This window comes from Acanthopagrus latus, chromosome 20, assembly GCF_904848185.1.
Source record: "Acanthopagrus latus isolate v.2019 chromosome 20, fAcaLat1.1, whole genome shotgun sequence".
In the NCBI taxonomy this organism is placed as follows: Eukaryota; Metazoa; Chordata; class Actinopteri; order Spariformes; family Sparidae; genus Acanthopagrus; species Acanthopagrus latus.
Genome location: NC_051058.1, coordinates 17,704,169 through 17,728,921, shown reverse-complemented (window position 1 = coordinate 17,728,921; position 24,753 = coordinate 17,704,169). Strand labels below are relative to the sequence as shown.

Sequence of the window (24,753 nt, the reverse complement as noted above, 5' to 3'; positions counted from 1 at the left end):
TCGCACCAAATTGAATCAAATGCAGGTGAAATTGTGGCAAAAAATGTGAACACACAGTTTCCCCCCCTCCCCGTTCCATATTTATCATAATGTGTGCGTTTTTTGTGCCGAGGACGCCGTCCGCCCACCCCCCATACAGCAAGCCTCCACGTGTGAACCGTGTCAAATACTCATTGTGGCTGGGAAATGGATTATGGGAGCAGGGAGACTGAGTGTTCCCATGGCGATGGGAGGGCGAGTGTTGTTGGTGTGTGTGTGTGTGTGTGTGTGTGTGTGTGTGTGCAGAGATGAATAGAAGAACTTGAATGAGACGTACAGGACGCGAGACGAAGGAGGAGGAAGTGGAATTTAAGAAGGCGACACAAAGAGAGAGGGAGATGTTCATGCTTCCACTGGTGACAGAGATACGGGGGAAATATTGCCCGGTTAAGTTACGTAAGGCTTTTTTTTATATATACTTTATTAATATTTCATCAGGGCTGACTATAAAACTTTTATCACCATTACAGAGCACATGAAGCTTTAAAACATATTTTTATTTATTCATTCCGTTTTGTGGTCATTAAACACACATTTAACAGCAGTGACAACACACACCCACACGTTGTGTTGTCATGAAAACAAAATCAACTAGAAATATCTGACGATTTAAATAAAACATGAATTGATGCTTTTTAAAAATAGTAGGGTATCAGGAGAGCGTCATCATCAAACAGGCTGATAGATGTTTTTTGTCTAAATGTGATTTAAGTGCTGAAAAAATGATCAATTTAAATGATTTTCCAGCATATTGGATTTATTTTCAAAGGAGACGTTTTTGTCATGTCTCAGGAGGAAAAGCTCGGCTGTTACTGACGACATTAAAGATGCAGCTCAGTAGAATTCCACCTTCATTATCTTCATTATTTACACCTGTGCTTTTCCCACCAAGACATGTCAAGATTTGTCTGTAACGCGCTGCTCTTTCTGATTTCATGATTTGTTAAAATTGCGTTTATGAATCAAACAGTTTTGTTGTTTCTTGCGTTACGCCAGGTCTTAAATAATCCACACGCTCGACAGGTAGAAGCGTTAGAAGCGTTTGTGTTTTTAGTGCGTTCGGTCTGTTGAATGCAGATCACGTGCACCTCCAGTCAGTTGGGTTTTTTTTGTTGTTGTAATTATTATTATTGCTCCCGGACTGCCTGCAACAAGACGACATTGCGAGCATCGATATAAGCAATAATCGTCACTCCAACTCCAACAATCCAGGAAAGGACTCATCAATAAAATGAATGTCATAAAAAATACAAACAGAACACAGAAGAAACCATCATGTGAACGTCCTCTTTATTAGTGCTGGGCTGATATTCGGGCATAAGTACATTTAATGCTTCATTACGTCAAGATGCACATCAGGCAGTTTTATAGAGTAATGCAAAAGGAAAAACAACTTTTCTTCAGGGAAGGAATGTAATATTTGTTTTAAAGTAATGTGTAACAGGATCGACTGATGCTGATTATTAGTAAACCAGGAGACAGACGACTGATAATTGGAAGCGATATTCATTTACAGGGAAAATAAAACCGTATTCTCAACATTAAGCTCGGCCACTGATGGAATGTAACCAACATGTGTCAAAATTTTCAGGTACTTTCCATTTTCAGTTTTCACTTTCACTCCACTTCGTCTATTTAGTTGATACGTTCAGCCACTTGTTACTCTGCAAAATCAGATTGTTATCAAAAACACTGATACCACTGATGCCCCTCATCAGTCGACCCCTGATGTGTAATCCATTACTTCCTCAAAGAAAGTACTTTGATATTCTGCTACTTTATACTTCCTCCCCTCTACATAATCTGCAGATCATTCAGATTATTTAGTGTTTATGGGCTACTGATTGTGCTACCAGTCAGATAGTGTTGTGGGCGGGAGGATGCTGCATCAGAGCCATTTTTTAGGGAATTAGTTTATTTTATCGACAAGCTGTCAGAAGAATCATTGACACTGTTAATCAGAAAACAAAATGCAACTGGAGTATCAGCCTTCATGTTTGAGAGGCTTCTGATGCTCAGTCATCCGACCGTCTGCCCTGGAAACTGACGCTGTCTTTATAAATAAAAAATATTAAATAAAATATGACATTTAATCATCAGTAAATTACAGGAAAAAGGGGAAGATGAATCAGGACTCAGGTGTTTGTGATTATAAAAAGTTGCTTTACAAAAAAATCTGTCTGAATGAGTTTGTCTTGGTAAATCAGTTGCGCTGTGATAAGTAACCCACAGATCACCGAGCCGCTGAGGCCTCCGCTCACTCCGTACAGCCGACAGGAACGATTATCATCGGCTCCAGGTTCGAACCATATTCGTTATCACAAGGATTAAAGTACGGATACAGAGGCTCAGTGAACAAACACTCATCAAACGTGTGAATATGTGTTGCAGTCTGAACGTCGTAGAAAGAAATTTGCCGTCTGTTGTAATCCGTGTACACGCCGACCCGCTCCACTTTTCCCATGTACACCGGCACGTTTGGAGCGCTGAAGGTTTCAAATTTATCCACCAGGAACCAGATGGCCCAGAGTCCACAATCGGGACTCCGAAACAGAGACCCCCTCCTCTGGATCGACGCCGTGGCCACGCCAAGGCACCACTCGGTCTTTCCCCCGACGAGCACCTCAAAGTAAAACCTGCGTGACGAGAAACCTCTCTGTCCCAGAACTGCCAGGTGCTCCGTGAACATGCTCGGGTTCAGGATCTGGTTGGCCCACAGGCCGGAGCCTTGGCTGTACCTCACCTGCTTCCTGTCGTCCGATATGATGAGCAGAGGGTGAGCGGTGTCGGGGTCGAGCAGGACGTCCTCCTCGTAGCGCTGCAGGTATCTCAGCACCGCATCGTTCGACGCGTCTGTGCCGGCGGAGAGTTTGATTTCCGCGTTCATTTTACTCAGCAGCTTTCGCAGCTGAGACAGCGACGTGCTCAAAGATTTCCGAACGTGATTGATCTCCACGAGTCTGTCGAAGCTGAATGTGGACAGGTCCATAGTGTGAGGCAGGAGCGGCGAGTTTATGAATCTCTGGAGGAAACAGAACTGGTCGTCGGTCCGTCTGAGCTCCTCCAGCTCCGTCGTCGACGCCTGCAGCTCGGCGATCTCCTGCTCCATGCTGCTTATGAACCCGACGGCTTGTTCCTCTGCTGCCTTTTGCTTCTCCTCCATCACCTTTATGAGCTCCGTCCGGCTCTCCTGGACCTCAGAAACCAGCGCCGTCAACTCCTGCAAACCACTCGCGATCACATCTTTGGTTTCCGTCGCGCTTTGCTTCACTGAGTCCGTCACATCTTGAACCTTCTGCAGCCTTTCCTGGATCATCTGCTGCACTTTGGTCTCTGCTTCCCCCAGCAGGACCTTCATCTCCGTGTACGCTCGCCGCACGGGGACGACGTCATGCCTCGCGTGGCGCGAGCTGGCGCAGACGTCGCACACCAAAACCTTGTCCTTTCTGCAGAACATCACGAGGAGTCTGGTGTGCTCCTTGCAGATCCGGTCCTCCAGCCTCGCCAAGGGCTCAACCAGCGTGTGTCTCTTGAGCCCGACGGCTCTGTGGTGAGGCTCCAGATGAACGTCGCAGTAAGAAGTCAGACACTCCAGACAGGATTTGACAGCTTCTTGCTGGGTGTCAGTACAAATATCACACAGCACCACGCCGCCACAGCTGGCCTGCTGTTGATCTGAGTTCCAGATGTCAAGGTCTGTCACTTGAAGCGACTTGAACTGCAACGCGAGCTCAGAAATGAAAGTGTTGACTTTGAGATCCGGCCTCCTTTGAAACGTTTCCTTACAGATGGGACACCGGCAGACCGATCCGTCCACCCAGTAGGTCGTGAGGCAGGACATGCAGAAGTTGTGTCCGCACGGGGTGGTGACGGGCCGAGTGAACACGTCCAGGCAGATCGGACAGAGAAACTGATCCTCGGACAGGAGGCTGCTGCCGGAGGCCATGTCTGAAAACTAACACAGTTCAATTAAGTTAATATTTACAAAGCTGAGACTCAAAGTTCACTCTCGGGAACAGAGATGCAAAGTCTTAATCTCACCACAAGATCTGTTTAGGAGCTTTCATCTAAATCAGAGGGTGGATTCTGCCCAGATGTTCAAACTGAACATGTTTTGGAGCATTTTGTGGATTTTCCTTCTTTTATTTGACTTTTTGTGCCTTTTTATTTGATAGGACAGCTTGTCAATAGAGAGGTGGGATGACGGGGAGAACGCTCGGGGCTACTGGGACGCCTGTGGATTTGCAACTATTAATAGTTTAATAGTTTAATTCAATTGTGAATAAATGAATAAATCTTTTAGTTTCAGACTGCTGGATCAGTCTGTTAGCTTGGGATTCCCCGATTTTCTGATATATTATAGATCAAATAACTTGCAAGGTCAGTTTCTTGCATGTTCATATTCATGTTTGGGCTCGTAGACATCTTCAATGCAGCTTTGAATAACTTCATGTGTAAGCATCAAAAATACTGAAACAGAACAAGAAAGCTGAATACTTATTTTATCTGCTTCTTTTCCTCTTTACCTATATTTGGCTTAAACATTAAACAGAGCAGACAGATTTAGGAGTGATACACTGTCTTTTTTATTGGTCTTTACTGACTTCTGATCCACGTCAGCTTAAAAGCGGAAGTCCGAAGTTCATTCTTGACCTCATGAACGGCAGAAAGAACGTAAAAATCACCACAATATCATTCTTGATTTCCATGCATGCAACGTGAAAACTCCTGTGAGGCTCATAACCGGAAGATTTTAGATGTTTTTTTTTTGTGACAACTGCTGTTTACAAGGTCATGAATCAGCTCCTCTTTCAGCCAAAATGAAACAGAAGTCATTAAAGTGCATTCAGAGGAGAAAAAAAGGACATTTTAAATTTGAATCTTAATGAGAAACTCTCTCTGCTGTTGGGAGATCATGTCATGTGAAACCTATAATGAACAGACCTTGTGATTTAGATTGTTGCTCCCACCAGACAAAGCATTTGTTGTGCTACAATTTCTCTACTTAAAACCTGTCAAACGGTATGAAACCTGATTAAACTACAACCTTAACACGACATATGTTTCACCACTTGATGTTACAGAGAAAGTCTGGCTGTGTCACGACTACTTACGTGTGTTAGGTGTCGGCCTGTGGAGGAGAAACAGTGTCGGCAGAGCGCTCGGTTGTTTCCCAGGAAGGAACTTTACTTTCAGTTTCCTCCTGTGTCATGTTTCTTAAAGGGACAGCGCGCCTTTTTTTGTCTGAGCTTGAAGGGTTTTTTTTTTGTTTTTGTTTTTTTTAATAGATTGGCTGTTTTTGAGTGTGTGCTCTGTATTATTTATTGTTCGAGGATGGATTTCTGCTTTAGTTCGGTACATTTTCCTCTGCGCTTCCTCTTATCTTCCTCCAAATTGGACCCAGCAGTGTGTGTGTGTATGTGTGTGTGTTTCTGTGCCTGACAGTACTGTAGTGTGTGTTTCTGTCTTGATCACTATGCAGCAAATCTCCTGTGTATGTGTGTGTGTGTGTGTGTGTGTGTTACTGTGCAAGGTGGGCTTGAGGGGTTGCTCTGCCTAGATAATGTTCCAGGACGGCCGAGCTGTGTGTGTGTGTGGAGGAGATAAGACGCTGCCGGTCGCTGAAGCACCGCCTGCTATTAATCATAGTTTAGTAGACGCTTGGCCCTCGAAAAAACACTTAAAGCTCCAGTGTTCACCGCGGGGGGAGAAACACTCCATTACATGCAGAAATGAACATTCACCGTTGTTTTGTTGTTCTGGTTTTCATACTCTCTGATCAGTTGATGAACGAGAGGAGAGAACAAGGACGGAGAGAAAAGAGCAAGAAAATAGAATATAAATAGTACGTTGGTGGTGTTTTTTTTTTTTTAAATCTCGCTACTGAATCCTTAAGTGTTTAATATTAAAAGCGCATTCGTAAATAGTCTCTCCATTCAGTGGAGCTCGGATGGGACCATTTGTAAATACACTGCTTGGTTATTCAGAGCAGCACACGTTAGCTAACTGTGAGCTAGAAGCTTGTAGCTTGCATTAGTGTTGCAGTAGTGTCTCTCCTCTTTTTTTACACTCTTGCCCTTCATTATATGTTACATCCATAGGAAAGTTTTCATTTTCAGACCATTTGAAAACAAGTTATTGTGCTTTTTTATTGCAATTGGCCCAAAAACTCGATTCCGTGAAAGGATTTGCGACTCCTCGTGTAACACTGAATAAGTGAATAACTCTGGAACAAATACTCCACATCATCTCGTCTCACAGCGGTCGTTTTCATTATTTATTGAACATCGGTCTTCATAAACACACATCTTGCTTTTTCCAGACGTACAGTGGTGGATCTGGTCCGAGCGACGTGCACACACAACCTCCACAAATTCAAAAGTACATTTTGAAAGCTCTGATTATCAGAATAGAAATTTAAACAATTTAAACAAGGATGCAGAAGCTGTCAGTCAAGTCAAAACAAGCGGAGGAAGTTGTACTAAAAGCCTCTTCAATAAAGCGTTTTGCACCTTTACCTTGCCCCGCTGAGTGCTTCAGTTTGTGTGCTGCGGTTATGAGTGCCACTCTGCTTGTTATGTTCTGCAATATAAATCCTTTTCAAGTTTATCACAGGCGGCAGAAAATATAACCTGCTCTACATTTTGTGGCCTAATTTCGCTCCACTTTGAAGTCAGCGGTTTCTCTGTCTCAGTCCATCTCGCGTCCCTCCTCCTCCTCCTCCTCCTCCTCCTCCTCCTCCTCAAAAGGAGATTACTGGAAGTGTCCGATCACCACCGCGTTCAGTGCTCTTGGTTTGAGGTTAATGGAGATTTCTCCGGTCCAACATGGATCAGCAGTGGGGGGAAAATGCATTAGAGGGAGATCCCGCTGTGGTGGTGGACAGTGGATGAGCCTCATCCATGTAAGTCCTTTATGTGGAGATGAAACGCAGACATGGGGGATAATGTGACTTGAATAGAGGCGATTCCACTCCTTAAAACTTTCACTCCCTCTTTCTTCACATTGTCCTCTCCGACCCAAATCCTCCCTGCTTTCATCCACAACATCTTATCCTCTCATCTCCCTCCCTCCTCTTCGTGCAGTGCCTCTGTCCTGCTCTGAAGGATTCACAGAGTTGGGGTACTACAATGGCACCGTGTCTCAGACGGACTCTGGCGCCCCCTGTCTGAAGTGGACCGAGTTCCCGGACTACGTTATGCAGTACCCGGGCCGAGGGCTGGGCGACCACAGCTACTGCAGGAACCCAGACCGGGAGTCCAACCCCTGGTGCTTCTTCAGGCAAAACTCTGGAGCCATCGGATGGGCCTACTGCGACTGCCACCAGGGTACGACTGCGGACCGGCTGGTGACTTTTACAATGACAATAAGCTTTTGTTTTATAGCTCTTCCTTAAACTACAGAGTGATTTGTGATCCAAATAAAACACAGTAAAACATCAAACAAGAGGCGTTCAGACGGCTGGTGAATATCGATCTCGTCTCTTCTTCTTCTTCTTCTTTTTCTGTGGGTGTTTTTTAGGCGCAGCTCGTCTGGTTGGCAGCTCGTCCTCCGGCAGTGGGCGCGTCGAGGTCTACCTGAACGGTCAGTGGGGGGCGGTGTGCGACTCCCACTGGTCCGACCGAGACGCCAGTGTGGTCTGCAGACAGCTGGGCCTCGGGTCAGAGGAAATCAGAGCACACAACGTCTCACAGCTTGTTCTCACTGCTGATTATTTTATTTATTTATTTATTTTTTTCCCACCCCGACAGTGAAATCGGCACGGCCCTGCAGCACTCCCAGTTCGGCTCCGGCTCGGGCCTCTTCCACTACGAGCGCCTGGGTTGCCGTGGCGACGAGAACAGTGTGAGTAAGTGCCGGAGCAGGACGTTCGTCACCGGCGACTGTAGCCATGGAAACGAGGCGGCAGTGGTGTGCGCGGCGCCGGAAGGTCAGTGTGACTTCAGTCGGACCCCAACGTTTCCTCCACACACCTGAGAGACACGAGGCTGAGCTGTATTTGATTCATCCACAGATTATTAATTTTTTTTTCCTTCATACCGAGCTGTGTAATGATATTTTATAAATTCTCCGTTTGGACCTCGAGCAGTTTCGGGGCTTTTTCTTCTGTGCTGCTGTCACATTTCCACTCACTTTGGGCTTTTTTTTTCACTGCAGTGTAAAACTACTGCACCTCTGTGGAAACAACACAGTCATGGCTGGAAGGAGGGACAAATCAAAAATGTCTTTTGTGCAGTTTAAGACAGTTATAAAGTCATAAATCAGAGAAAAAAATCTTTGATAATTAATAAGGATTGAATAAAAATTGCCCACAAGCGTCACCAATACTGTAAAAAAATGAGTGGCCTCCACCTGAAATGTAATAAACTGTTGGTACGTGTGCGTCGTCATCCTCTCTCAGGCAGCGGGCCTCCCCTGCGACTGGTCGGAGGCGAGGAGGACTTTGAAGGTCGCGTGGAGGTGTTCCACGCCGGAAGGTGGGGCTCCGTCTGCGACGACCAGTGGGACGACAGAGACGCCGAGGTGGTGTGCAGACAGCTGGGCTTCGGGTGAGTGGCGGCAGGGATTTCTCGCACCTTCGCACCAGGTTAACATGTGATGCTCAGCCCCCTTAATTGCACTTGACGGATTAAATCACACTTTAAGCTGCATTAAAAGGATGAGGACGGCGTCATTGTATGTTTTCCTTAATGTCATTAAATCCTATTAAAGAGCGAGGCCGACACTTTACTTCCTGAATTATCCCTCCTCCTTCCCTCCTGACGACATGAATCACTAACATTTGGCTTAATTGAGTAAATTGAATGCGTACGGATGCTTTCAGCGAGTGTTACTCATGTCAGACTCTATTTTCAGATGTGGATTAATACACAGGACGCAGTAGCGAGGGGGACAGGAGATGTGGGATGAAGTCAAAATAAACTACAGCGCCCAGCGTGTTCATTATGATGAAGACACGCGTCACCCGGTGCAACACTGTGAATCATTTTATGTGTTTTTAATAGTTTCTGGATGACAATGGAGCGCCGCAGCTCAGAGGAGTGTGACCACACAAGTCATACTCATTAGTAGGAGGAATTCATAGTCGCTTTCGGTCTTTTCATGGGATTGTTTTACGATTTAAAAAAAGAACAGAACATCACCAGATTCATCCTTTAACCCTCGCCAGCTTCTGGAATTTATGTTAAATTATCCTAATTATCCTAAACATCCATCTTATTCAGGCTCAGAGTAAATTCAAAGCTGTTGTTGAGTTATGTGGAGAAGCCTATCAGCAGGGTTTTGGGCTCTTTTGAAAGGTTATAAGCTTAATAATTTTTTTCCCAAGCCGACAAAAGCTCTGTTAGTGCTTCTGGCACACATGGTCCAAGTTCAAGTTTAATAACAGTATCACTGAAAAAAGGACACTTAACACACATTTTTCTGAGGAAATATTCAGGCGCCTGGCAAAATATGTAATTTTCTGACCTCAAAATACTGATAGTGACGGTGGCACAAACTCATTATAGTCCTTTATTTCCTTATTTACACTAATTTTGTGCATTTAAATAGTCAAAAACAAACCTGATATAAACTATATATTACTGGATTTGAAATCTCAGTGGCTACAAGATGCATAGCGAGGAGAATGGGGCCTTCAGAACAGGAACAGGTTGACATGGTGTGTGAATAAACATGCAGAGCTGAAGGATCCAGATACTTCCAGACGCTTCGCTCGCTGGTGTGTTAAATCACGCACCGTTTCCCCAAAACGAGCCCGTGCTGCAGGCGGATTCTCACTGAAACCTGCATATTCCATAAGATAATCTGCTCTTTATTTAAATCCACCTGAAAAGAGTTCGCGTTTTTATGTCTGACGAAGTGTTATTTAAATATGTAGGACGTCTCCTGCTTTTCCTGCAGTTCTTGCATTTGGGTAATGAAGTTCACTAAATCAGCTGGTGTAACGTTTCTGTCAGAGGGTTTTATGGTCCACGTTCAGTCCTGCCTCGCCCTCAGGGAGGAAAAATCCTCCTTGTTAACACTCAAAAGAGGCAGGAGCCAGATCTACTTACCGTCCCACCATCCTGCATCTGCCAGAGAATGAAAAAGATGTGGTATTTTGACTAAACAGGAGCTGAATTAATGAGTTGATTTCCTGAAGCTGCTCAGTTAATAATCATCACTGAACAACAACCCAATCTTTGTATAGTAAGTTATAGCAAGTTTGTACATGTGATGTTGAAACATTTTTACATTTCTTCAATTTACAGTTTCATCTTGCGTCTGTGTTCATGGTTTGTTATGGTCAGGGAAAAAAATCCTGTTCTGGCTTAAAAATACATGTAATTGCCGGCAAAACTTGTCTGGAAATGTCATCCGGTTGCTTTCACACTTATATATGTTAAAACATTTCATTTTGCTTCTCCAAAACCAAAAACTTGAACAGACGCCATTTTAACCAGCAGAGGGCAGTACAAAATCCACAAGGCAGCATACAACAAGCAGATCAAAATTAACATTGAGCAAAATAATGTCAACACACAAAACAGGGGTACGATCATCTGGTGCGATGTTGAGTTATAACTTCCGGAGAAAATCTGGTTTTCTTTTGGCGATGGCCAGCAGTATTTTTGTCTTATAGTGTAAAGTTCCAACAGGAATGTTTGTTAAGGTGTCACGTACCCACGTCCTTCATCTGAGCTGCGTCAGTGTTGCAGATGTTGAAATAACCTCCACCGTCTCGTTGTGACGTTTTGTAGAAATGTTTTATGCTCCGTGTGTCACAGATCTAAACACAGAAACGTAAAATGCCAATGCTCATTCTGGCGTCTGGGCTGGAAACAGTTGAGTGTCGAGACAGAGCTCTTGGGTCTCATTTGGATCAGGGAGGAGAATCCTTGAGAAACATATTTATGTAGATTGAGTTTTGAATGCGAGCAGGTGTTCCCTCCTCGTCTCCCCGGCAGAGAGGGAGGCGTGTAAACGTCGTCGAGTGTCAGACGGTGATGAAGTTGTATCTGCGGAGACAAAGAGCTTCCCTCCGTGTTCAACACCAGGTCGCGTTTCATCTCCTCCAACACGGCGGGACTTCTCACCATCTGCGTCGGCGGATCTGAATAATAGATGCTGTGACGCTGCCGTGCAGGTTGACATGCAGCCGCTGATGTGACAAAATGAAGCGAGGATGATTTTTTTTTTCCCACCTGGATCTGCACGTCAAACATTTAGACACTCGTCATTTGATTTGGCTTTTGTGGAGTTTTTGCCGAACGACACTCAAAGTTCCAGTTGCTGCTACACGAGCTAACGAAGCTAATGTGGTTTTTATATGATTGGATGTAGCTTCCCAAACTCAAAGAAAGTTTGACTTATTCATTAGTAGACGAGATAATAGAACCATTTTTATTATTAGAACAGAAAATGTTGATGTTTGTACATGCAGCACAGAGCAGGAGGTGACTGAGGTAAGACTTTATCGATCGCTCAGCGGGGAAATTCACTTGTTACTGCAGCTCGAGAGCATCTTGTTACAAATCCTATAACTTTCCATGTTGTTTCTTCCTCCTGTGCTCTGATATTTTCCCCCATTTTCCTATTTAAAAGCTCCATATTTACAATGATGATGACGTGGACGTCTCTACAACATGACTGCAGCCCGGGTTCTCTGTAGCTGCTCTATACGCTCTGTGCTTCAGTAAAAGCCACAAACACACTAAAGTCGATGCTTTTCGCAGCGTTTCAGCATCAATAAATAATCACCACATGATGCAGTAACATCCTCAGCAGGAGTGATCTATTATTAACTTGGATGATTTGATTTATTTTGGTATTCGCTTTATGCTCTGAGTGTTTTCATTATGTTACACGTGATTAGTTTGTGGCCCTGACTCATATTTAGCTGAAGCTCATGGGAAGGATCTCTTTCCTCTGCAGATGATTTACTGTAGCTCCGACTGCTGAGGCTTCATTTTTGGCTCATTTCTTTCTTTCTTTTTGGGCGTTTTTGTTCCATATTTCTTTTGAGGTTGGAGGTCTGGTAATTCTGACTTGACCCATTCTATTGTTCTGTTTGGCCAGACCTCCAAAGGTTTGGTTAATTAAGGTGTTATCTGTGTATAAAATAATTTCCCTTTTAAACTACTCCTCCTGTCTACATGTTCCTTGTCACGGAGTTGAGGTTTGTTGCGACCGTAACATATTCCTCACTTTGACATCCAGTAGTTTGGCAGGTATAGACTCAGTTTACACTTGTCTGTTTGACACTTTGTCCACACTGAATTATCTCAAAATCTCACAAGAAAACTCTCAAACACTCCCTTTTAAACCATTAAAATGCATTTGTTATCAGGGCATGTTAGACCTTAAAAACAAACACTGACGTGTTTCGGCATCAAGCCTTCATCTGCGACCAGGAAGTGCTTCTTCCCTGGAATTTATCGACCTATCGAATGCGTTGTTGTGAAATGTGGTCAAACATCAGTGATTTACCAGATGATGCATCCTAGAAAAGCTGATTGGATGACTTCTCACCAGCACCACCATGAGGTTGATTGTTGTCATCATTAGTAAAATATATGGACAACTATTAGATGGGTGACCATTAAATGTTGTGCAGATATTTGTTGATATAATATCACGTTGAGGATCCCTAACTTTTCAGAGAATTCCTTTAAAATCCTCAAGTCAAGTCACAAATTCGTCAGGATATCCGCAGAGTATACAAATAAATATAAATACACACAATGTTTAGCTTCATACAAACTGTGTGTGTGTGTGTGTGTGTGTGTTGCAGTGGCGTGGCGAAGGCCTGGTCCTGGGCTCACTTCGGTCAGGGTTCCGGCCCGATCCTGCTCGATGCCGTGAAGTGCACCGGGAACGAGCTCTTCCTGGATCAGTGTCCCCACGGCGACTGGGAGCAGCACAACTGTGACCACATGGAGGACGCCGGGGTCTCCTGCAGCCCGTATACAGGTACACACACACACACACACACACACACACACACACACACACACACACACACACACACACTACTGTACACAGGCTGCTATTTATAGCCCCTGAACATCAATTAATCATTACTGCATGAAGCTGCACCGTCCTCTGACAGGCAGAAACAGGATTTATGGGATCTGAGCAGTTACTGATCTGAGACAGCAGCTGCTATTCATTAAACTACCCGTGATTAATAATTAACCTGAAAATTATACATTAATGTTAATGGAACATGGCCGAGTGATTTATTTTTTTTTTTCATCGGAGCGCCTTCAACCACATGAACAGCGTTTATTTATAACGACCACAATGTGACACCGTTTCAGACGGAGTGGTGCGCCTGGTGGGTGGAGACAGTCCCTGGGAGGGTCGGGTGGAGGTCTTCCACAACGGCGACTGGGGGACGGTGTGTGACGACAACTGGTCCCAGCAGCACGCAGAGGTGGTCTGCAGACAGCTGGGCTACAGGTACGGGGGGAAAAAAAGTACTTAAAGAAAACAAGTGAATCCTTCTCCTCCTCTGTTGTTTTATATTATTTATGTTTTTTTCTACACAATAGTAATTATATATTCCCCTCAGCTGTGATATATTTGTTTGTGCTAATTGATTTGTTTGTGTCTGTGTTGAATATTTCACATTAGGAGGCTCATTGACGAGCTTATACAGGTTTTCTTTAGGCTCTTCCTGCATATTTACTCATCTTTTATCTGTTTTTGTCTGATGTCAGAGAAATAAAGAAATAGATACATACATGAAAAAATAACGTTCAAATTCTTTATAAGGAAAAACTAAACAGACATAAAACTACTGCAGATCTGTGACCTTGTTTCTCCACCTTTAGGGGTCACGCTGAGGTCGTAGCCGACGGGGCGTTCGGCGAGGGCGTCGGTCTGATCCTCCTGGACGACGTCCACTGTGAGGGGTCTGAGACGTCCCTGCTGGACTGCCGCCACGGGATCTGGGGCCGGACCGACTGCGCCCACACCGAGGACGTCGGCGTCCGTTGCCGGGGTCGATCCAGCCAGGAGACCAACGAGGTGCCGGTCATCGCACCTTCCACAGGTGAGGGATGAAACTGAAGGCCCCATATCGTGCTCATGTTCAGGTTCAGACTTTTATTTTGGGTGTCTACACTTTATTTTTTCATATACTGCAGCACCTCTATTCACCCTCTGTCTGGACCCTCCTGTTGCTTCTCAGTCGGTTCTCATCAAACGTTTTCTTCGCTGCACGTTTGTAAGCAACGACTGGTGAAGCTTCATTCTGTTATTATGCGTCCATCATACAAATCAAGCTTTAAACCCAGCGTGGTAGATACGGGACTGATGACTTCATATCACCCATACTGAGAACATTTATATTGCTGGCTATTTATCTGAATCAGTGAAATTATAGCTGATGAATGAACCTCATAATGTGAAGTCGATTTGCAGAGTCAGAGGAAGACAACACGAATGCAATTAGCAGTAAATGTCCTTCAAGAGACGGGAAGAGTGAGTCTGCGAGTTTTATCGCGGCAGATGTTATTAGAGCTGTGGAATATTAAATCGTCCGTCTCTGCTCGCTGCGTCTGAGCCTCTCTTACAGACTGCCGGGTGTGAAGTTCTTTTGAAAATACAAAAAAATGTCTTCATCATAGAAATATTACTCACGTTGTTTTCATAGTCCTTATCGAAACATGTCACAAAGCACTTCACACGGAATATAGGTTCAAATAAAGTTCACAGAATACATGAGAGTGACAATTTGCAGGTGAAAAGTGATTCATGAAATATATTTAGATGAAACAAAAGCTCCAGCCACCAGAGTTATGGATCAGAAAGGTGAAACACTCTGCTGTCAGAAGCCGTGCTCAGCCGTCAGAAAGGCTTTCCTATAAAAACATGCACTGACTTAAAAAATAGGGAGTGTGTTTTGCAAATCTCCAGAATTATCCACAAAAAGCAGGTCGTTGTCATTTATCTCAATGGCTGAAAAGAAGCCATCCATATCGTGCATCCCTATCACTTTCTGCTACCTTCTACTTTTCTTTGCATATCTTTTATTTTGTCTTTCAGTTATGCCTGAAAACTTCTCTGTAGGAATAAACGTGTCTGAACAATCAGCAGAATCGCTGTAGCTCCGGCTTTGATGATTGGTTGCATGGGAGCGCAGCGGACAGACGGTGTGTGAGTTTTTGTTAATTGGAAAGCGACTGCAGTCGGACACAAAGGAGGGACGAAAGAGAAAAAAAACAAGTGCGCATCACCTCACTGCACTGCAGAAGTTTGGTGACTGCAATTAATTAAGTACGAAAGGGCAAACTGTCCCTGCAGAGAGCTGGTCCACTGCCAGACTGTCAGCTGTTTTCTTTTCTTTAGCAAACTATCTATCTATCTATCTATCTATCTATCTATCTATCTATCTATCTATCTATCTATCTATCTATCTATCTATCTATCTATCTATCTCCTCTTCTGTCTCCCTTTGTTACTGTGTCGTTCCCTCGGTGTGAACACAGGTGCATGTCTGAGGTGAGTTTAAATGCCACATGTTGACAGCGGAGAGAATAAAGCCGTGTTTACCGTCTCGTCGCTGCAGAGCTCCGGCGCCTCCTGTAGACACGCAGCCCATTAGAATGAGAATAGGCGGCGAGCGCAGCAGCGCCGCGCTGCAGATGACATTTAACACCGTCAGCGGACATATAACTCCTCGACCGGAGTACGTAGATGCGCCCGCATGAATATGAATGAGGTGTGTTTGTGTGTGTTTGCTGTCAGGTCCCCTGGTGCGTCTGGTGGGCGGCAGCAGCAGAAAGGAGGGTCGGGTCGAGGTCTATCTCCATGGCGACTGGGGAAGTATTTGTGACTCGGGCTGGAACGACCTGAACGCGGTCGTGGTGTGCAGACAGCTCGGACACAGGTAAAACAAAAAGACGACTTGTATTAAGGTCCTTGTGATAACTGTCATAGATACGATCAGTCAAGCAACAACACTACACAATAATTCACATCTCTGTCGTCAGCGGTGGAGCAGTAGCAGCCCGAGGGTTCGGTCAGGGGAAAGGGCCCATCCACCTGGACCAGGTGAGGTGCACGGGGAAGGAGGAGTTCCTGGGGGAGTGCCCCTCTCTGGGCCAGAGCATCCAGGGCTGCAGGCGCAGGCAGGACGCGGGGGTGAAGTGCGACGTCGCGCCTCGCCAGGAGGCAGCGGCGCAGGTCAAACCTCAAGAGCTGAGCTGCGGGCTGAGGAAGCTGGTGGAGGAGGAGGGCAAGAGGAAGAACCAGGGGGAGGAGAACATGCTCAGGTAGGGTTCAGGATTCTCAGGAGCTTCATTACACACACAGAGAGCAAAAACTGCTAGAACTCCTCAGATAAAACACAACTTTATTATTCAATTATTCAGTTCAGGAGTTACAATTTACACCAGAGACAAACAGTAAAACCAGATTTTGAAAAAGGGTCATCTAGAAAACTAGTTACATTAGGTGTAAAAAATAATAAGTCTTCATATCTGCACACATCAAAGTCTTTCAATGTGTCTGTCACTGGTTGAGCTCTATTCTTTAATGTGCTACATTCAGTTCGTGATGAATCTTCAACCCACCAGCAGATGTCGCTGATAGAAGTCGCCTCATTTTGCCTCTTTTCCTTTTTTTTTCCAGCACCAGCTCCTCAAAACGTCTGTGCACGTCCTTTTCCTCCCGTGCACAGAACTGAGAGTATTTTTTTTCCCGTGGCAGTTTCTTTCAAAATGAACAGAAGTAGAAGTGTACTGTCAGTTAGCAGCGTGTGGCTGACGAGATGACAAAAACAAAAAAAATACAAAAACAGCCTTCAGGCGCTCATAAAGAGAAGAGAGGAGGAGTTGTGTGACTGAGATTTGTGTCTCGTTCTCCGTCAGGACCACGTGGCCGTGGCAGGTGTCGGTGTGGCTTCAGTCTCAAGACAAAGATGGCGGCCCTCTCTGCAGCGGCACTCTGATCAGCCCCTGCTGGGCTCTGACGTCGGCATACTGTGTCAGCAGGTAAATCCAATAGTTGTTACTTGTGACATTTGTGAGTATAAATCCGCCTCCTTCTCTCCTCCTCACCCTCTCTCCTCTCTCCTCTCTGCTGCAGGTTTGGCAGCGACCCGTCCAGGTACGTGGTGCGTGTCGGCGCTTCGGAGCAGACCGTCACCCCGGAGCAGGTGGTGGTTCACAGGAAGTTCAAGGGTCAGAGCGGAGGTCACGATCTGGCTTTGTTGAGGCTGCCCAACAGCAAAGGTCACTGTCTGACCTTCGACCCCAACACCAACGCAGCATGCCTCCCTCCCGCAGACAGAGCCTCAGGTGGAAGCACTCCATCTTCCTGTGTTGTCATGGTTACCGCTGGCTGGACAGGAGCAGGTGGGTGTTGTTCTCTCGAGCGTGTGCTGCATGCGTCTCTTTAGAAATCAAGCGGGATGCAGCTAAAAATGTGCTTTCGATACGACGCCAGCGCATGACGCAACACTTTTATCATGCTCGGATTTATTAAATCACACGTAACGTTTCTCTGCAGTCGACTGCAGTGAAATGTGGTTTCATGAATGAGTTTGTTTTCGTGTCAACATTTTCTTTAATGTGGTAAATGAAGTGAGCGATCAGTCGAGAGTAAACCTTTTTGTTGATTTTTGATCTACTGTCAATTTAGTTTCAGTGTCTCTGACCACAGACTGTAAGATAGTGGACGCAGCTACTGGCTCTGAAAAGTGAAGCCAATGCAGAAGTGATGTAAACGTGCATTCTTTCTCACGAACGCTGGTTTCAAAAATAATTTGATTGTATGTAAGCTTATAAGGAAAATAAGCTTTCTTCTCACTTGATTATTCCCTCAGAAATCAGTTTCCTAATGAGTTTATAGTCTCGTCCGTTAGTTTCAAGTCCTGTTCAACACAGAATGATGCTCATTTTTTAAAATGTTGGTCCCATTTAGAGTAAAACAGACGATAAACCAGGGTGTGCTTAAGGGGTGTGGCTATCTTGTGATTGACACCTTGTCACCAAATATGGTCACTTCTTGCTCCAGTAAACCAAGATGGCGACCACCTAATGCCAAACTCAAGGCCTCAGATTGTTACTCCACAAACAAACGGGTGGCTACATCTAATATTTATTATACAGTCTGTGTTTGTGACGTGCTGCTCCTTTAATCATCTCCTCCGTCCTCTCTCCTAGACTCCGTTCTTGCATCCTGGGTCCCTCTGATGTCGTCATGGCAGTGTAAGAAGCGCTATGGCGACAGCTTCTCCAGCCACGGCACCCTGTGCGCCGGCAGTCCTCCCGACACCAGCCTCCTCCATGACGACAGTTGTCAGGGCAACTCCGGCGGCGGCCTGGTGTGTCAGGAGGAGACGGGTCGCTGGGTCCTCACTGGGGTCGTCGCCGGGGGCTACGGCTGCAGCGACCCTTCCTCGCCCTCGCTGTACACGCGAGTCAGCCGCTTCAGGAGCTGGATCAACGAGGTCATCGGCACACGTGCCGAAGAGCCGCGCACACGCTCGAACACGCAGGACGATCTGACACACAAAGACCTGACGCACACACACGAGGAACACGAGGAAAAATACCTCCACGCGCACGGCAAGCTCAAACACACGCATGATCAGCAGGAAACAAACGAAATCAGCGACATCACACACGCCCATCACTCACACGCCAGTCAGCACGCTCACACTAAAAGCACACACGCCCACCGCGAGGCCGACACGAACACACAAATTCTGGTCTGATCGAGGCCGCGCCATTGGCTTACCATCTGTGCCATGTGACCGCCCGAGGAGGGAGTGTTAAAGGAAAGTCAAAAGTTAACTTTACCAGTAAAAGAAAAGAGAGATGCTCCTAACTTAAGTCAGTACAAACGGCCGTCTCTGTGCTCATTTCAAATCTCAGTGTTGTGAATCCCGAGTGTTTTATCCGTTGGACGAGTACAGCAGTGTGGGCAGACCTCCCCGAGCTGCCAGGATGACAGAGCGAGTGTGTGGGTGATTTTTCTTTTTTTTTTTTTTGGTGCTTTTAAATGTGAGCTGCAGCCCGCTGAGAGGCAGAGCGATGACTGATGGGTCGGCAACATTTAGGTCGAGCCTGGCATGCCGATCAGGGGGCCTCTCACCAGTACTGAAAATCAAAAAAAAAAAAAAAAAAAAATCAGCATGGCATGTATTTAAAGGACAATAGTGTTAGCATAAAAACATTCGGGGCGGGTGGGGGGAGATGGTCACACAAGAATCTATGCTAAAATTCACCTATTAACGTGCGTCTTCTGTGCGACTAACCACCAGAACATCTAGGATTAAGGCTGATTGTGTATCATCATCGTCCCTCTGCGACTACTAATACAGATAAACTCCTTCATCGGGCGACGCTCGTCCCGAGTTTTGATAAATATTCAGACGTGGGTGATGTTGCTTTTATTCAAACAGGGCTGTTAACTTATAACCTTTACTGGACCCAAGACTAAGCTATGTGACTTAGGATCATACCGGCGATTTTTCATGTCTAACCACTGCTGACTACTGTAAGTCCTAAAGCTCATGATGACATCCTGAAGGGTGCAAAGTGCAAATGAAGGGAAACGGCGTCTTTGGAAGGTCTGAATAAATAAATACAGGAAGCAATCAGGAAGTCAAAATGATGGAGACACACGTCAGAAGTAATAAAGGTGCTCCTGTGCCTTTGCATTCAAGTACAGACGGAGTAAGTGGCGTCTCTCGGAGGTCAAAAACAAACCATGAATAAACACAGAAAAAAAATCAGGACGTTGAAATAATGAAATCCAAAAGGATCCTCCAGATAGAAACCAATAATGTTGCAAAAGCTTTCCTTCATCGATACACATCTGGTCACCTAATCAGCCGTGTTCATGTAATATATGATGTTAATAAATAGATCAGCTGGAAGCATCAAATTTAACCTTCACTGTTGGCTTATTGGAAACAGAACTCGACCTGAAATAAAAACTTTATTACTAACTCACATTTATAATGGAAGGCTTTTTATTTAGACACTCATCGTTAACTTCTTGAGAGATTTCTCACAACCTGGCAACCCAAACGTTGTTAGTGGCTTACAGTTGAGCTATAAAGTGATCATTTATCAATAAGTAATCATAATATGAAAGCCTGCAATTAGACCTGCAGGATGCCGAGAGCTCGACGCGATCTTCCCTTTTTGCCCTCTTGAATCTTCTTCAGTGCCGCTTCGAAACCATGGCAGGAAGCTTTTTTTTTTTTTTTTTTGCAGATATGAAAATCAATGAGCCGACTCTTGAAACTTAGCAGAACAGGTCATAATAAATGTAGAACCTGCATTTATTTTGCCAAAGCCACATGATTGTTAAGAGGTTTGCTTCTTTTCCGGATCAATTAAACTGCTCTGCCCGACAACAGTAATGGTTTTAAGAGGCTGCCCATTGATTTTCTATTCTAAAGTGAGAAGCTGCGGAAACAGAAACCACCTAGGACAAAAAAACACACTCCAACTACAGTTCAGTCAGCAGTTACATCATGTGTAGATAATTTCTTGTATTTAAGGAGCTAAAAACATGCAAAAAAACCCCCAAACAAACAAAAAAAAAACACCGGTATGTTCCTTTAAAACTGTACAGGACTCTTCTCCTTTCAAAGCCATCGGTCGTGAAATATCTTTTTGTACTGATTCCAGCAGGCGGCTCTAGATAGATAGCTAGATAAATAGATAGATGGATAGACAGCTGCTCCTCCTGAGTTTAGATAGTATGTGTGCCGCGTCATTCTTGACTGAACTAGATAGCCGAACTCTTGAACTCTAAGTGTCGTCCGTTCCGTTGTACTCCGAGCAGACGCGCAATCTGACCACAAGATGGCGACGTCGCTCTATTTTCACAGGGCCGGCGTTCGTCCGGGACAGCGAGGCCCTGATGGTTCTTTTTGTTTTTTATACTGTTGCTCCTCTAAGTGTTCGGACTTGACTTGTGCTTTTGATGTGCCGTGAACCATTGTGTCGTGAAAAGCATCCTGTAACCTGCAACTGCTGTTTTTCTTTTTTTTCTTTTTTGTTTCCTCCTCCTCCTCCTCCGACATGGACCTGTCCCCCTGCCTGTTGTTATAACCCTGTACATAAAACTTGATCCTGTCACTGCTCCCTCCTACCTGAGAGTTGATGTTCTATCATGCAGATGCCTGTAGGTTGATGTAGATACTGTATGTCTGTGGCTGGACGCCGCGGAGGGGGGGAAGCAGTGCGAAGCGTTCAAAGGCTTCAGCCGCGTCAAACCCCCTCAGCTGTTCCTCGGTGTAATGTGCTGAATCATGGTTGAGTATTAAAACATATACCTGGTGAGAACAAGTCTGCAGTGTGTGTGTGTGTGTGTGTGTGTGTGTGCGTGTGGCCTCTCTCCTCTGTTCTAATCAATGATGAGCTCCAGCGTGCAGGATTTAGAATATGATATTCATAATTATGTTTTCATCAGCGTACAATCACCTGAATGTAAGAACCAGAACCACTGTGTCGGCACAAACCGACATCGCCATGTTGGTGTTGATGCTGGAACATCATCCAGGACTGTGATTGCAGCTGACCAATGTGAAAGGCTATATTTGGACCCAAACCATGTTTTCCTAAACCTAACCAAGTATTTTAAATTCCCTAAACGCAGCGTTGGGTGCAGTAAAGAAGTAAACTGTTACGTTACTGTGTTAAGTAACACGTTGGAGTGCTTTAGAGGTACCAAAAATGACTTTGCAACCCGTTGTGCATGTCGGTTATATGTGCAGCCGACTGTACACGCACCTTTGAACGTTTTGACTCCACCGTCATTTTGTAGACTGTGTTTATTTTCAGTTTGTACACGCATTTGGCACAATTTGTGGTCAGCATGAAGAAAGTGCTGGAGAGCCATTCTCAAAGATTATCTGGAGAGGAATCCTTTCTATTGTTATTAGAGAGTCATTATAATAATGTCCCAAAGTTTCAAATGTGCTCAAAATGTTCCCCTAAATGATTCATGTAAAGATATAAAGACACAATTTTTAAAATCATCATCATCAGCAAATGTAATCATAATCTTAACTAAACCTGTCAAACTGCCGGTAATATTACTACCAGTTCTAATTCTATAATTATGGCGTACTGCAGTTCTGCTGCTGTGGTTCGTTACAATCAACGTCAAACGTGTTCATCACTTTTAGACGTATCAAACACTGGAGAACTAAAATGTTATAGAGGATAAATCAGTTCACTGTGCTGTGAAAATGATCCCTCAGTGTCGACTCCGTGTCTGTCACATAACATGAGATACGTACGTGTTTCATCAAATCAGTTATTAAAGCGCCGCAGAAATCACACGCTCACAACACATGGATTTGTCCAAGTAAGAAAATAATAATAATAATAATATAAAAGATTGCTTACCAAAGATTTATTGCGTCCAAGTAAATGAAAAGTAAATCTGCTTAGCTGCTGCTGCTCTCAGTCACTCATGAGCCGTGTTAATCTTCTCTTTTGTTTGGACTCTGAAACGAGAGGGATCAGAGGATACCCTCGCTGCAGCGGATTGGCCAGATTTTATTGAAAACGGCAGGAAAAGTGATTTATAATGAGCATAAATCAGTCAGCGTGTGGGACACGGGTGAATAATGGGCCCACTCTTCTTGAAAAGCCTCTTTTTGTATTCATTTTTTTTCCCCTCTACTTCATTTATGTGTTAAATTATGAAACTGCATTCATTTCTTTTCTTTTCAACGGCTCTGGACTTGACTCCCACTCAGACTCCCCATCAAGTCCTCGTGGGCCTGGAAAAGGTACAACAGTCCTTAACTTAAGTAAAAGTATTAATATCACAGTACAGAAATATTAATACAGGTGTTAGATGTCCCTCACTCAGGTACTATCAGTTCAATTTACTTTAAGATTCAAAAGTAAAAGTACAGAAGAGTCCTTGTCAGTATTCTTATCTACTACTACAACCCTGACTCTGTGATTCGATGACATTTATCTACTTACTGAACTGGACCGAACGTGCATCTAAAATTTGAACATACAAAATAACTAAAGCTGACGAATAAACGTAGTGGTGTTGCATTGTGGGTGATGTAGGCACCAGGTTTTGAAAAGCAGTGTTTCACCTCTATAACCCTGTTGGACTCATCACGGATGGCTGAAAACAACAATCGACACAGCGATTCCACGCGCTTCTTCTTCCTTTTTTTTTTAACACAACCTGGTGCCTACATTACCCACAATGCAACACCACTGGAGGCAATGTATCAGATTATGTGCAGCTTCCTCTGGAGCCACAAAAAGACTACTTTTTTCACCTGTACAGCAGTTCTCCCCAAGACCTGTAAACACACTTTAATGTGTAAAATTGGTGGATTTACCCTTTAACAACATGTTTAACTCTGGACTCGATATAAAGAGGAAAAGAAATACCTCACACAAAATATACATCAGTGAAATGTGAAAATATGATACTTTTGTTGCAACCAAGGTTTTTTCCAGCTTTTCCAGAGTAAAGAAATACTTAGTTACATTCCTCCACTGCCTTGATTTGTGCACAGCGCGTTGATAAACGTGTTATATCAATGAAATTGTGTCTATCCTGCGGCATGCACAATAAGCAGTTTTGATTAATTACACACATTATGTTTGTGAGTGAGTCCTTAAAAGGGTGAAACAGCATCTGTCTGCAACTGGAACCGCAGCATAGCAGCGTGACGGGTAGGAAGAGGAAGACGTCCTGAGTTAAGATGATGAACTATAAAGACATCTAAACTGCTGTGTCAGCGTGATACTTCAGTTTGCAGAGCGTGTGTCTGGGCTGCATTCACACCCTCAGGTGAGTCCGTGACATCTGTGTGAACTTGTAAATACCGTACGCGGTCCTTCAGGAAGATGTAAGATAATCCGTCTGTCTGCACGTCTTCAACTCGGAGTCTGAATTCCAGGGACGGAGTGTGGTTACTCTGATGTCATCTGGCCCGTTTGACGTGTGAGAGTACAAGAGGAAAGAAAAACACGAGCTCACATATTGGTCTGAAAGATTAAAAAACAAAAGCTGATCTGTTTTCCAGGAAGTAACGCTGTGGTTTACGTAACGCTGCAGGCACGGCTCTCTGCAGCAGTCTGGTGTGTGAAGAGCAGTTTCAGTGCTCAGTCTGCCTGGAGGTCCTCATTCAGCCCGTTGAACCCAACCATCGTCTGTGGCCACAACTCCTGCAAGGCCCGCGACATCTGCACTCCGCCGAAGGTCTGAGCGCCTGACATCTTTCTGTGAGATTCACCTGGAGCCTCATTACAGAGCTGCAGGACTGAAGAGAACTCACTCTGCTCGACCCCGAGGTCATGCCGTACCTCCGGAGGCTCAGCGTGACGAGGTCAAGATTCGGTTTGGAAAGATGGAGTTCAAGCTATGATGAATGATCCAGGAGAAGCTGCAGAAGGTCCAGGAGGTCAAATACCTGGTGAGGGACACCAGTTGCCTCAATTGAAAGGAGGGCCGTCTTCTCAAGCAACAAATCGCCGCATGACAGCGAAGATGCGCGGAGACGGAGCAGCTCTCCACGACCTCCTGATCGCCACCTCTCTCCGGCCGCTCACATGTGAAACATCAGCCGGCGTTCAGCAGCCAGTACGAGCACTGTGCGACAAGAACTGTCTGACTTTGAGGACAAGTTCGACAGAAAGACGCATAAGTGGATCTGACACAACGCCGTGGTTCTAACTCTGCACCCCTCACTCTCTCCGATGAAGGGAA

General features: G+C 44.9%; 2 protein-coding genes across 3 annotated transcripts in view; one reads left to right on the top strand and one right to left on the bottom strand.

The window, feature by feature from the left end:
• The window catches only part of LOC119009963 (neurotrypsin-like), a 37,667-nt gene extending 16,322 nt beyond the window's left edge, over positions 1-21,345 (top strand). For both annotated transcript variants that reach the window (XM_037081729.1, XM_037081730.1), the window contains exons 4-15: positions 7,125-7,367; positions 7,561-7,699; positions 7,791-7,969; positions 8,441-8,588; positions 12,815-12,993; positions 13,344-13,485; positions 13,860-14,080; positions 15,778-15,919; positions 16,023-16,304; positions 16,902-17,024; positions 17,119-17,387; positions 18,198-21,345. In XM_037081729.1, coding sequence (XP_036937624.1) covers positions 7,125-7,367; positions 7,561-7,699; positions 7,791-7,969; positions 8,441-8,588; positions 12,815-12,993; positions 13,344-13,485; positions 13,860-14,080; positions 15,778-15,919; positions 16,023-16,304; positions 16,902-17,024; positions 17,119-17,387; positions 18,198-18,751 — 2,621 coding nt within the window. In that variant the 3' untranslated portion in view covers positions 18,752-21,345. The remainder of the gene's footprint in view (positions 1-7,124; positions 7,368-7,560; positions 7,700-7,790; positions 7,970-8,440; positions 8,589-12,814; positions 12,994-13,343; positions 13,486-13,859; positions 14,081-15,777; positions 15,920-16,022; positions 16,305-16,901; positions 17,025-17,118; positions 17,388-18,197) is intronic.
• On the bottom strand, positions 741-5,259 carry LOC119009964 (E3 ubiquitin-protein ligase TRIM21-like). The gene is made up of 2 exons (XM_037081731.1): positions 5,154-5,259; positions 741-3,994 (listed from the first exon to the last, which is right to left on the bottom strand). The coding sequence occupies exon 2, from the start codon at positions 3,983-3,985 to the stop codon at positions 2,297-2,299; it is 1,689 nt and encodes a 562-aa protein (XP_036937626.1). The 5' UTR covers positions 3,986-3,994; positions 5,154-5,259; the 3' UTR covers positions 741-2,296.
• Positions 21,346-24,753: the final 3,408 nt, after the last annotated feature.